We start from the raw sequence: 12,545 nt of genomic DNA on the forward strand, positions 1-12,545 counted from the left end.
AAGGGAATTCACTTTAACTTTCACTGGCCTAGGATTGTGTTGCTCGACTTCAAAAGCATGTTCAGCTACTTTAATGTATGCAATATAGAATACTAAGTGACAAACATAAACACCCACACAAGCTGTTCACCTCTCCCTCCCGGACCATTAAATAAAACATTCAGGAAGATCAGGCCTGCCACTGATTTTTCCATAATACCCCAGTACGTGTCATTAGTTAGCAATCTGTACTTTTCAAGTGACAGTCTTCACGTTCAAATCAATTTTCATTAATTTTGTAAGAATCATTTAAAGAAACGTGGCATCCGATCCCTGATTTAAATCAAGATGTATGAATGTTCTACTTTTCATTTATCTTGTCATTTTATGAGGAAGATGCAGTCCTTTGTCTGGCACTTTTTTATATACATGTAAACATGCTGCTTATCACTCCTGGTTCCATTATTCTCATGACAGTCACTTTTTTTCCCCTCCTAACAGTTGCTCCATTATTTTATTAGTGTCCAAAATGAGACCTTATAGACAGTGATGATCAGAGAATAATGGAAATTAGAGATGGAAATGATAGATTAGGTCTCCTTGTCTGTTTCCTGGGGCTAATGTTCCTGTCAGTCTCTAACTCAGGGCTCTAGCCTGTCTTATTTTAAATGACACCAACGTGGGGCCTCCACCATTTCCCTGGAGGCTCTTGTCTACATCCAAGACTGTCTCTACACACAGCCAGAGGGAATGATGAAGCCTTGTGCAATTACCCAGTGAAGTCAGGCCCATCGTCACATGATCTGTCTACAAGGCAAGGGATGTGGAGGCTTGAGCGATTAGCCACCAAATCCAATCACTGCAGAGAGCCAGCCTGGATCATTCAGGGCACAAAAGTGAAATGATTTTTTGTCATTGTTTACTTCAGCAGCAGGTATGCAGGCTAAGAGACAGAGAGCTGGTTATCCATCACCTTTTCCAATATTTTACTCAATATGAATCACAGTCAACTGAGATTTTCGGCCAGCACATAAGCTAAAATCTTGGCTCCTTGGCAACTATGCAAACATGTCAGAGGGCAGAGCGTAAGGGGACTGAACTGACTTTACATAACCATAGCAAATGGCACTCTTTATTCAAACTCCACTTGGCATCTATAAGCCAAGTTCTCTGCCCTTCCCACCAATCTTTCAACAACCGGCCACCTCATATGCATTTACCCTTCTCCAAACATCTTCCTCTACACTTTGTGGACTGCCTCCCTGATAAGATCACAAATTCAGTGGAACAACGGAGCCATCCTTCATTTTCACTAACAGAAAAATTTCATGGCGTTTTGACTTCCCCCAAGTTTTCTGACCTGTGACTCAGATTTCCTTTCCTTAACTTCATTCTCTCTTGTCCTTATCCCTCAACTTCAACCTGTTCCAGCACATCTGCCCTCTTCGAACATCTACAGGCATCTATCATTCCATGACCTAGTTATCAGCTGGTCAAGTTCTCTGAGTGGGGTTCTTCTTCCCCTTCATCATAAATCACTCCTTTGGGCTCTTCAATCATTTTTATTGCTCTTCTCCAAACTCTCACCCATTTTTCTCCATATTTATTGCTTTGAGAGTCCAGAACCACATTCAGTATTCTAGGCTTGGGCTCCTCCGAATCATAGAGAGGAGGTTGAGCATCGAACTCAGGGCTAGGAGTCCTCCTTGGTGCCGTGGGAAGGGACGGTGATTTCTTTTCTCCACCTTGCCAGGCTACAAACACATTTCCACTCTGCAGTCTAAGCAATCACTCCGAGATGGCTTTTTTTTTTTTTTTTTCCGGTACGCGGGCCACTCACTGTTGTGGCCTCTCCCATTGCGGAGCGCAGGCTCAGCGGCCATGGCTCACGGGCCCAGCCGCTCCACGGCATGTGGGATCTTCCCAGACCGGGGCACGAACCCATGTCCCCTGCATCGGCAGGCAGACTCTCAACCACTGCACCACCAGGGAAGCCCCAAGGTGGCTTTTGCCTTGATTTCTTTCTAGTTTCCCCTGTCCCATTGATTGCTATTATTAGTTAGCGTTCATTGAGCCCTGTCTTCTCACACCCACCTCCACAACCCAGCCAAGGCAGAAAGTAATCTCTCAGCACCCAAAACAAAGTAGGAAGTTGCTTTTAAAAGGCAATAGAAGGGCTTCCCTGGTGGTGCAGTGGTTGAGAGTCCGCCTGCCGATGCAGGGGACGCGGGTTCGTGTCCCGGTCTGGAAAGATCCCACATGCCACAGAGCGGCTGGGCCTGTGAGCCATGGCCACTGAGCCTGCGCGTCCGGAGCCTGTGCTCCGCAACGGGAGAGGCCACAACAGTGAGAGGCCCGCGTACCGCAAAAAAAAAAAAAAAAGGCAATAGAAGATGGATAGTGGTGATGGTGGCACAACAATGTGAATGTGCTTAATGCCACTGAACTGTACACCTAAGAATGGTGAAAATGATCATTTTTATCTTATGCATATTTTTTCACCATGAAAAAAATTCAAGAAAAGTAAAATGAATAAAATATAAAGCAATAGACAAGGTAACTATTTTATCCCAGTTGTCTGTGCTTGGGGAAAAGCAAAGATCTTACAAGAAATGGTAATTGGAGATCAGGTGAAAATCCTTTGACTCAATGCCAAGCACTCCCTGAGTCGTTGCATTTCACCCTCTGACAGTACTGGTGAAAACAAGTTTCCACTCATATCAGTCTTGCAAAGCTCGTTGAGCTCTGGGAGAGCTACACTGGAGTGTGTGCGACTTCACATGTCTCCAACAAAATCATCAGCTAAGTTCTATCTGTGGAATCCTCGTGGCTGATGGCGGTGTGAAAAGGAAGAGAGGGACAGCTTGATTCCCAGACCCCAGCTGGAGGCTTGGGGCTGCGAGTCAGAGGCATCACCTCTGAACTCGTAAATGGAGAGGAAGATGAGATGGACACCACTGGGATGGTGTAAACATGGAAACACACAGTGACACGTTCATCCGTTTGCTGTTCAGAATAGAACCACCCTTTAGCTCTGTCCCTCTCCACACAATTGCTCCACGTCACGTCTGCGTGAGGGAGCGGTGACGTCCGGGAACTGGCTAACTCGCCGTCCCCTCACTTACCCTTGGTTGGTTCCCCATTCATTCCGAATGCAAAGATGCTTGTGCACTGGATCCTTCATGTAACCCTCGTAGCAGAGGCATTCCCCTTAGAAGCAGGGTGAGGAAGAAGAAAAAGAAACAAGAAGAAATTGATTAACATGTCTGTGTTGGAGAAAATTAATATGAAATGATCACATCAAACTAACACTGGCACGGATGAGACCATAAATCCTGTTATGCCATACATGCCCATCTCCACTGCCCACGTGAAGGAACACACCACCAATCTCTCCATTGTCACTACGTGATAACTTTCACTAGTTGAGGACACTAACGTTTACAAAGCACCTATTACATGTGCTCTGCAGACACAAAGTCCAAGAACTCCTTGAGCAAAGGGACTCCTTCATTGTTATTTTCTCAGTGGCCAGTATACTGCAAGACACATATTAGATGATCAACACATGTTTGAAGACCACATAAGTGAGTTATTTCATCAAATGTTTCTAAGAAATTTGAAAAGTACATATGATTAGCCATGCTATCCTGATGAGGGAAATCGAGGCTCAGAAGAATTAAGGGATCTAGAGGCAGATTTAAATGGCAGAGTTAATATTTGAACCTATGTCTGTCTGACTCCAGACCTTTTTTCCCCAACCAGGCCATGCTGCTAGCCCAAGAACAACCGCTGTATTTAGAGGAGGCCACTTATACCTATCACAGTTTTATAAGAACTCTGGGTTTTTATTTTTAAGTGAAAATGGCTCATTACCTTGGTGCTGATAAACAGAAGAATCATCTATGTTTGTTTAGGCTATCACTATGTTTCATTATCATTACTTACTTCAACAGTGTACCAAGAGGTCCACGACCCCTCTGGAGTCGTATGTGAAACTACATATGTGTATGTGCATCTTTCCTCAGCAGGCCTCCATAACATTCATCAGATTTATAAGCAAATCCAAGACCCCCAAAAGATTAAGCAGCATTGCTCTACTTAGTCTGACTTTGAAGAAAATTGTAACTGCTTCCTTATATTAATAATTCCTTAGGCGATGCTACATATCCCTAAGCTGCTGAAACCAGTTCCACTGAAGCACCGGTACTGTCTTTTTCACTGGCTGGTTATTTAATTTACAGGTAGTTAAAGAACAGAGTATGACTTCCTAAAATTTGGAAGTTACAAAGGTGCCAGACCCTAGGGAGACAAAGGATAAGGTTTCTTTATCTTCCTGGGAAGGAACACTCAAAAAGGATATAGATGGAATAATAGCTTTGAGAGCTATTTTCTCTTTTCAAAGATAAAAAACAGTAAAAATGAAGTGAAGGGGCCTCACAGTTATGGGGGCAAGGACTGGGTAGGCTCTGAGCAAGAAGTTTTTGTTAGGATCCGTTCTTGTGCATCCGTTCTTGTTGAGACTGACCTATAAGCTACTGTCCATCAGGGTCTCACTAACAGATAACACTCGTCTTCCTCTCCAACACCTGCTCAGTCAAGGTGCTGAGGAGTGGAGTAGAAATGAGTAACTTAGTTTGTGAGGGATCCACAGGGAGTGTTAGATCAGTATTTTGCCTCCTGGATGACAAACTCAAGCTTCCTTGCAGGCTAGATTCACAATAGGGTGAAACTTATTGGCTTCAGTGGTGCTGAGCTGTATCTAGGAGCGGTCTGGGAGCTGGGAGTCGAACATAGGAAAACACAGCGGAAAATTCGGTAGCTGATGATAAGGCTTTCAGGTGAAGGCTGTTTCTCTGATAGAAGGAAAGATAACGAGGGCAAGGACCAGAGGAGGGCAAAAGAAGCGAAGTACCAGGAGCCAGGCTTCATACCGTATCAATTCCAAAGAAAGCATGGACTCTAGGCTATAAGCTGCACAAGAGCAGGAACAAGCTAGTTTTTCCTATATTTGAGGAGACCTTTTATAAATACTGTGTAATGGAAAATAAACAAATTAATTAAAGAGTGTGTCCCAAATTTATAGATACCATCACCACCACCTCTCCCCAAGGTGCCAATATCAAGCCAACTAATGGGTCAAGGACCCAGAAATGATTCGCCCTTAAGGAGATCATCTTTCAATTTCCTTGTGGACATTAGGCATGGATATGATATTACAAAACAGGAAGGAATCTCAAGAGGTTGTCAAACCCATCAGTCTGACTCTTACAATGTTCTTAACTGGATGGCTTTGACAAAAAAGGTAGTCCACCTTCCACACCTGATACCTAGTTACCACAACACATGTAAAAATAAATGCAGTAACAACTCAGAGCTCGAGCAGAGCTTGATTTTCCTAATGCTGGCAATATCTACCATTTGTAGAGCACGTTTACCTTTCTCAAATTGCCTTCACAGTCATTATCCCCTGATGAGATTTCCATCATTCATTACTATGTGGGGACACACTACCGACAACAAGTAAAGCTTTCCTCCATATAATGTTATACGCAGCCTGGAGTCAGAGCAACAGAGACATTTTTCAAACATATCATGTTAGAGTTTGAGGATTTCCAAAATTCGTCTCTTAAATCATCCTCATTTCCGGAACTCACCAAACTTCCCTCTTCTGTATTCCTCCTCAAAACCAGTCTGGCCATCTACGTTGAAAGGAGTTCAGACTTGATGAGGGAAGTTGCTATGGCAACCAACTGCTAAATCTTGACTTTAAGAGGGGTTTCGTGCAAGCACAGGCTCTGACTGTTAGCTGTGAATTTTAAAGACCCCACAAGGGTGTTGGATGCCCTCCTAAGCTAGAAGTGTTACAGTCTCTGCATCTGCTGTGACAGATGGCAGGGAACACATGACGTGCCGACTCTGTGGTGGTGTTCATAGGAATCCAACAGAGAGACGTGTCACGGCCACAGAGAAGTGCCCAACTGGGATGGAGCGTGCCCTGCAGGAGGCACTCACAGACAACTACGCTGCCAGAGAGTAGAAGCCCACCCAAGAGATGATCTGTGCAGGGCCTGGAGATGCCTACACTGGATCTGTGCTTGGTACCCTGAAGGCAGATGCTGACACGCAGTGCCTTCCAGTCATTTCCCATTCCATAGATGGATGGGGCACAAATCTCATCGAACGATTGAAGAAAGACCTTGAAGCTAGGGCTCCTCAGACATGACTGGGCTCACCACAAGTTCTTCGTGACATAACTACAGATCAAGGCCAAAAGTCCTGATCACCTCCATCCTTCAGGTAGCAGTTGACTTTTATTAAAGTCAATTGGGTACGCTTCATCCAAAAAGGGAAATCTTTGTCAGACATCTGGGCTTGAATAATATCTAATTGCCTGGTCTCCTCTCCTGGGCAGACACCAGGCAAGAGGTAGGCTCAGAGTCAAACAACCCCACACGACTCCGGGAGGGCAGACAGAGGGAAATAGGCCAAAAGTACACCTTGAAGGGAGGTGCTTTAATTGAGCCACAAAAGAGAGTTTGGGATGAGTGGGCAATCCAGGTGGCAGGAACAAAATGGGAGCTGTGCTACCCCACCTAACTAGGTTCTAAAAACCAGGGAAGACTAGAGGGAGAGAGAGAGGCCCTTATTCAGAGTAAGGAAAGGGGAGGAGGGCTAGAGTGAGTCTGGAAAACTGATCCAATGCCCCTCACCAGATTTTACACATTTCTTCATGGTTGGGACCAGCCTATGGAAAGATCTGGGACAGAAGGAATTTCAGTGACCATCTTGGATGGTGATTAAAACTTGATTTAGCTTGGAAGTGCATGCTCCTTGCAGACTCATAAAAGCTACATATCTTGAAAAGGGCAGTGAGGGTCTGTGGCCAGAACTGAAGGGGGCTGTGAAATCAAGCAGGTGTGTGAAGCCTCCACAGCTGCCCATATGGCGGAATAAAGGCCAGGAATGCAGAAGAAAGAGAAGTTGCTGAGGCCAGTTAGTCTGTGTTGCCCTCAGAAAACAAGCCAACATACAACCACCACAAAAACCCTTAGAAAGTACAGGAAAAGTCAACCCCTGGCTGGATCCATCCGGGCATTAAGCATTACAATTTCAGTGGTTTGCTGTTAGCCCCACGTGACCAGAGACACACCCAGGGTTACTAACCTAGGATGATCTGAGAGAGGATGTCAGTGTGCAGTTGGCAGAGGGCTTCCGGGCTAAGGGCTTTAGGTACATTACGTCCCTCCCAGATAGCACGTTGCTAGAATGCAAAAGGGAGGCTGGAGTGGAAAATGGTCTCAAGTCTCTTCCAGCTCCAGTCCTTCCGTAGATTCCTGACACATCTGCAGAAGGTCTGGGCAGCCACCTTCTATAAACTGTGCCAGGGTGATTGATATAAAGAGGGCATAACAATGCTTATTTTTCTTCTGTCCTTTTTCTCCTTCCCTAGTGTGTTAGTTTTCTATAGCTGCCATAAAAAATTATCACAAACTCAGTGGTTTAAAACAACAGAAATATATTATCTTGCAGTTCTGCTGGTCAGAAATCTGATATGAGTCTCACTGGGCTAAAAACAAGATGTCTGTAGCGCTATGTTCCTTTCTGGAGACTTGAGGGGAGAATCTGTTTCCTTGCCTTTTCCACCTTCTGAAGGATGCCCACATTCATTGGTTCCTCAACCTTCAAATCCAGCAATGGCTGGTGGAGTCCTTTTCATGTCGTATCACTCTGGCCTCTTCTGCCCCTCTCTTCCACTGTTAAGCACCCTTGTGATTACATTGGGCCCACCTGGTTAATCCAGATACTCCCCTTATTTTAAGATCAGTTGTCTAGCAACCTTAATACCATATGCAACTTGAATTCCTCTTTGCCAGGTAACGTGACATTTTCACAGGTTCTGGGGATTAGGTCGTGAACATCTTCGGGGGCCCATTTAGCCTCCTACCATACCTGGTACTCTGGACCTCTGTGCAGGTGACGAGTAAACACACACTTAAGTTTGAAACACGTTGGAAAGATGCCTGAGGAGAGCTTCAGGCACTGGAGGGTGCTCCTTTGCAGTGACTGAGTGCCTGTTTGTGTGTTTGTTTGCATGTGTGAAAAAGTATACACGTGCACTTGCACAGTTCCACCCAACCATGTGGGCAGACCCCTCGGCATGGCTGGGAAAGCACATGTCCCAACACCATGACATTTCCAAGTGAGTTAGCTGGAGGACTGCAAAAATAACGTCGACTTGACTTGCAGCCAATGCCCACACTCAGCTCTTTGGAGAAAGGCTTTAGGATGGAGTGTGGGAGGCGATAAAGTTTCTTACTGACGAGCACGTGGGATGGCCACATCATCCCAGGCACAGACAGAAGCAGGGCAGGAAGGGGGAGGGTTTCCAACCCCAGCATTAATGAAAATGGAAGTCCCTGCAGTATCATTTCTCAGCGGCTACCCTGGAATGAAGATGTCGCACCTTAGTTCTGTGGTGGGTTCTTATTTTTAACCTCTCTCCCTGGCTTTCCAGTTGGAAATTCATTAATTGTCACAGACACTGGGAAGCCACTAGCAGGGGTGGGGCTTCCCAAAGTCATTTTCAGTAAGGATTAGAAATGAGACATCCAGGAGGGATTGAAGAGGTGATGGGAGCTTTGCTATGGACAAGCAGGTTCTTCAGCTTCTGGCTCAGGAAACAGTGATGCTTAGCAACGGTGATTGCTTGAATAGTGTCACAGTGACAAATACGTTGGCTCTGACCTGTCCGGGGGAATTAAGCAACCCTTTACAATCCCACTTCTGCTCTGATTTCATGGTAGACAGAACACCGACTCTGCCTTAGGTAGCTGTGGGGCTTCGGGCAAGTCGTGTAACTTCTTGGGGAATTTGAGCATTGACCTAAAGGAAGGAGGAGTTTATCTCTAAGACCCTCCAAGCTTAAAACACCAATCCCTCTTTCCACCTGTAATTCAAAGTGCTTCCTGTTCTTTAAAGACCTCAGGTGAAGCTTCCAAGGCCCTCCGGAGATCACGCTTCTCTCAGAAGCGAGTTTAACAAGTGAGGTGGTCCAGGGTCTCCTAATCCAAGTCAGAGGGGACCAGAGACTAGCTCAGTTGCATGGAGAGGCCCCACCTCTGAGACGAGCCTGCTTTTCTCTCCCGAGCCCACTGGCTTTTGGGCATGGTGCACGGCCCATCTGTCTAGTTTGGTGTTTGCCTGACAGCGTGGGAGGAGCAGCAAGTAAGCACAGTCTTAGACATCATATGTTTAAAATGCTGTACTTTCTCCTTCATAGGGGGACCTAGAATCTCTGTGATGGGCCCACGTAACAACAACTTTTAGACCTATGAAGGTGAACTTTTGATGTTGCAGTTACCTGTTACTCCCCCAGAGAGCTACAGCAATGGACTGTAACACAAGTAACAGCTAGATCTCTTGGAGACAACCTCTACTAATATCCTTCTACCCCGGCACCTTAAAATGATGCATCTGTGTGTGTGTGTGTGTGTGTGTGTGTGTGTGTGTGTGTGTGTTAGAGAGAGAGGGGGGGGAGAGAGAGAGAGAGAGAGAGAGAGAGTGTGTGTGTGTGTGGAGGAGGGGGGCTGTAAGTGAGGTACAGAGAGCTGGAAAAGCTGGCCCTAGACTCCAGCAATGTTTCACTTGGGGATCTTAGACATCAGTACCTCCCCTTCCTTGCTTCTTAGGCATCTTACCACTCCTCTGGGAAGGAGCTATCTGTGGTACTGAACCTACTGGAAATAGGTCTTTATAAAGACTACCATAGAGGAACCCGTTCTACAATGAAAGGGCAAAGCAACCTGGGATGAAGGATCCATACTCCTTGGAGCTCAAGAAGCACTGAGAGCACCCCAGTACATGCTGTGTATGAATTCAAACCCCTTCTCTCAGAGCAGCCCCAGCCCCCCTAGATAATATAACAGCCTGAAAGATGGCTATACCCTTTCACCCAGTAATCTCTCTTCTGAGACTTATCTGAATAAAATAACTTCAAACATGCCCTACATTTATGTGGAAAGATATTCATTTTAGTAGTGTTCATAAAAATTTAAAATTTAATGCGTCTTACATGTCAAATAATAGGGGACTATTTAAATAGGAGCTATGATATAGACATACAGTGGAACACCAAATGGCCATTAGAATTACGTTATTGAGGATTATTTAGTGGTTCTGGAAAATTCCCATGATAGAATGTTAAGTGAAAAAAATCAAGAAAACTCTACTGGACTTGGTGTGCTTACAAGCCTCTAAGAATCAGGCATAGATAAAAGATCGGAAGGGAGGAAAGACATTAAATTTTTTAAATTATTTCTGCAGGAGATAGAATTATAGATGATTATCATTTTCTTCTATAAGCTTTTCTAATTTTCCCATTTTTTTAAAATTAATTAATTAATTTATTTTTGGCTGCATTGGGTCTTCGTTGCTGCACGTGGGCTTTTTTTTTTAGTTGCGGTGAGTGGGGGCTACTCTTCATTGCCGTGTGCGGGCCTCTCATTGTGGTGGCCTCTCTCATTGTGGAGCACCGGCTCTAGGTGCACGGGCTCTAGAGTGCAGGCTCAATAGTTGTGGCGCACGGGCCTAGCTGCTCTGCAGCATGTGGGATCTTCCCGAACCAGGGCTCAAACCCATGTCCCCTGCATTGGCAGGCGGATTCCTAACCACTGCGCCACCAGGGAAGCCCCCCATATTTTCTACAATAAACATGCATAAAAGTTTAGCCCCCTTGGCTGACATCCCCTGACTGGAGGGCACATGGGCTGTGGAGGTCACAGCGAGCTGATCTGTCTGGCTTGGGGCTACAGTTAGGAGGCTTCCAAGGCTTCTGCCAGAAGATGACCTCACATTTTAAGCCAGCGAGCTCAGGGGCTCACCCACATGCTGCCAGCTTGCACAGTCTCGGCTCCCAGGGGTAATGGGTCAGTTGGGAAGGATGGCCTGGATTTTGAGGGGTAGTTGCAAGAGGCATGAACTCTGACAGTTACCCTCTGCCCGGTGCTCCAGCCTACCAGTTTCGGGGTCACACTGGTGTTCACAGGGGTCCAGGAGCCGCCGGGCACAAAGGTCCATGGCCCAGGGCCCACTGGAGTTCTGCTGAGAGAAGAGAACCACTTGGGCAGGGTTCAGCCAGTCGCTGGCATCCAGCTGGCTCCCCTCCAGCAAGATGAAGCGGCTCCCTGCAGGGGGAGAGAGAGGAGGCATGCCCGTGTGTGCCCACAGCACACACACACATTACTGAAGACAGGCTGAGCGATGCTCTGCAGATTAGCCCCCACCCGAGGTCATTACTTCTACCAATCCTGGCCCGCCACGAGTCACAGAGCAAGGGATCAGCGGATGGAGACTCGGCCAACACTTGGATCTCCCGCCATATCATCCCCTGCTGCCTTGTCCCATCCCATGTCTACTAGTGTGGACCCAAGGGATACAGGGACAGAGCAGCTCTGTGATGGCCGTGGCACGGCTCCATCAGACCCTGGCAGTCGTCCAAGGAACGGAGACCTGCTGCCTGTCTTCAGTTGCCATGAAAATAAATAGCAGGCCCTCTAACACTCCAGACAGTCCCCACCTGTTTTCAGCCTTACGGCAACCAAGAGAACAGACATTAACAAGTCAATTAGGTGCTCTGGGCTTAACTAATTCAGGGACTCTCAGAATGTATATTATTCCCTCATTATATCAGGATCCCCCTGGATGAAAGTAAATTATTGCTTCAGAGTTCTAGGCTCATAGCAAGTTACTGCAATTAGGAATTTCTCACCAGGCATATCAAACGGAAACGCGGCTAACGCTTAAACATTCTACTACTCCACTTAGCTTGTCCCCATTCAAAGGCTAAGAGAATCTTGGTGTCTATGTACCTATAGCCAGTATGCCCTGCATTTATCCACAAAGACAGGTGCTTAATTAAAAACAAACAGAAATGGGAAATGGGCATAGAAAGGAGGAGGTGATCTGTTCTTTTTTTTTTTTTTTAACCTGCTTTCTGATTTCATCAGTGGACGATCTAACTTTGTCCTAAGTCTTTCTTATCCAGGTTTATTTTTTCCTCACTAATAGGTAACAGGGCTCCCTGGCTTGTCTATATTTTCCCTGCCCACCCTGAAACATTCTCCTCGGGGGAGGGGCAGAGGTGGCATCCTCAGAGGTGGACTTACCATCAGCGATCAGGTGCTCGGGGACATGCAGGGTGATTTTGACAACGAGAGGGCAGCTGACGTGAGAGGAACACACAAGGCCGATCACGCAGCTGGTGATGCTGATCAATGTCAAGGTGGTCTTATTCACAGGACTTCGGGGAGAGCCCACTGAAAATAAGGCAAAAGCAAGACACTTGATGGGAAAAATCTCGGTAGTGAAGGGCCATTTCGGCCTTTTGCTGCTCAACCTGGAAAACAGGGGAGGCAGCTGGCAAACCCAGCCCAGGTGGGAAATGCGACTAGTGCGTGAGCTCAGTGACTTTCACCCTCATGGAACACCATGTCATCGCCTGGTGTCAGAGGGGACTGGGCCACTGGTGGTCCTCAGAGTCAACAATCGTCAGCTGTGAGCAAGTC

The 12,545-nt window shown here is 46.4% G+C and overlaps 1 protein-coding gene across 4 annotated transcripts in view; it reads right to left on the reverse strand.

Annotated features, from left to right (window-relative positions):
- ASTN1 (astrotactin 1) overlaps nt 1–12,545 on the reverse strand; it is a 329,036-nt gene that overhangs the window by 155,718 nt on the left and 160,773 nt on the right. For 2 of the 4 annotated variants that reach the window (XM_067728733.1, XM_067728731.1), the window contains exons 6-8: nt 12,147–12,296; nt 10,974–11,165; nt 3,105–3,189 (exon numbers count right to left, since the gene is read on the reverse strand). In XM_067728733.1, coding sequence (XP_067584834.1) covers nt 3,105–3,189; nt 10,974–11,165; nt 12,147–12,296 — 427 coding nt within the window. The remainder of the gene's footprint in view (nt 1–3,104; nt 3,190–10,973; nt 11,166–12,146; nt 12,297–12,545) is intronic. The other 2 variants (XM_067728734.1, XM_067728732.1) reach the window with 1 other exon arrangement.

The sequence above is a fragment of the Pseudorca crassidens genome, chromosome 2, assembly GCF_039906515.1.
Source record: "Pseudorca crassidens isolate mPseCra1 chromosome 2, mPseCra1.hap1, whole genome shotgun sequence".
In the NCBI taxonomy this organism is placed as follows: domain Eukaryota; kingdom Metazoa; phylum Chordata; class Mammalia; order Artiodactyla; family Delphinidae; genus Pseudorca; species Pseudorca crassidens.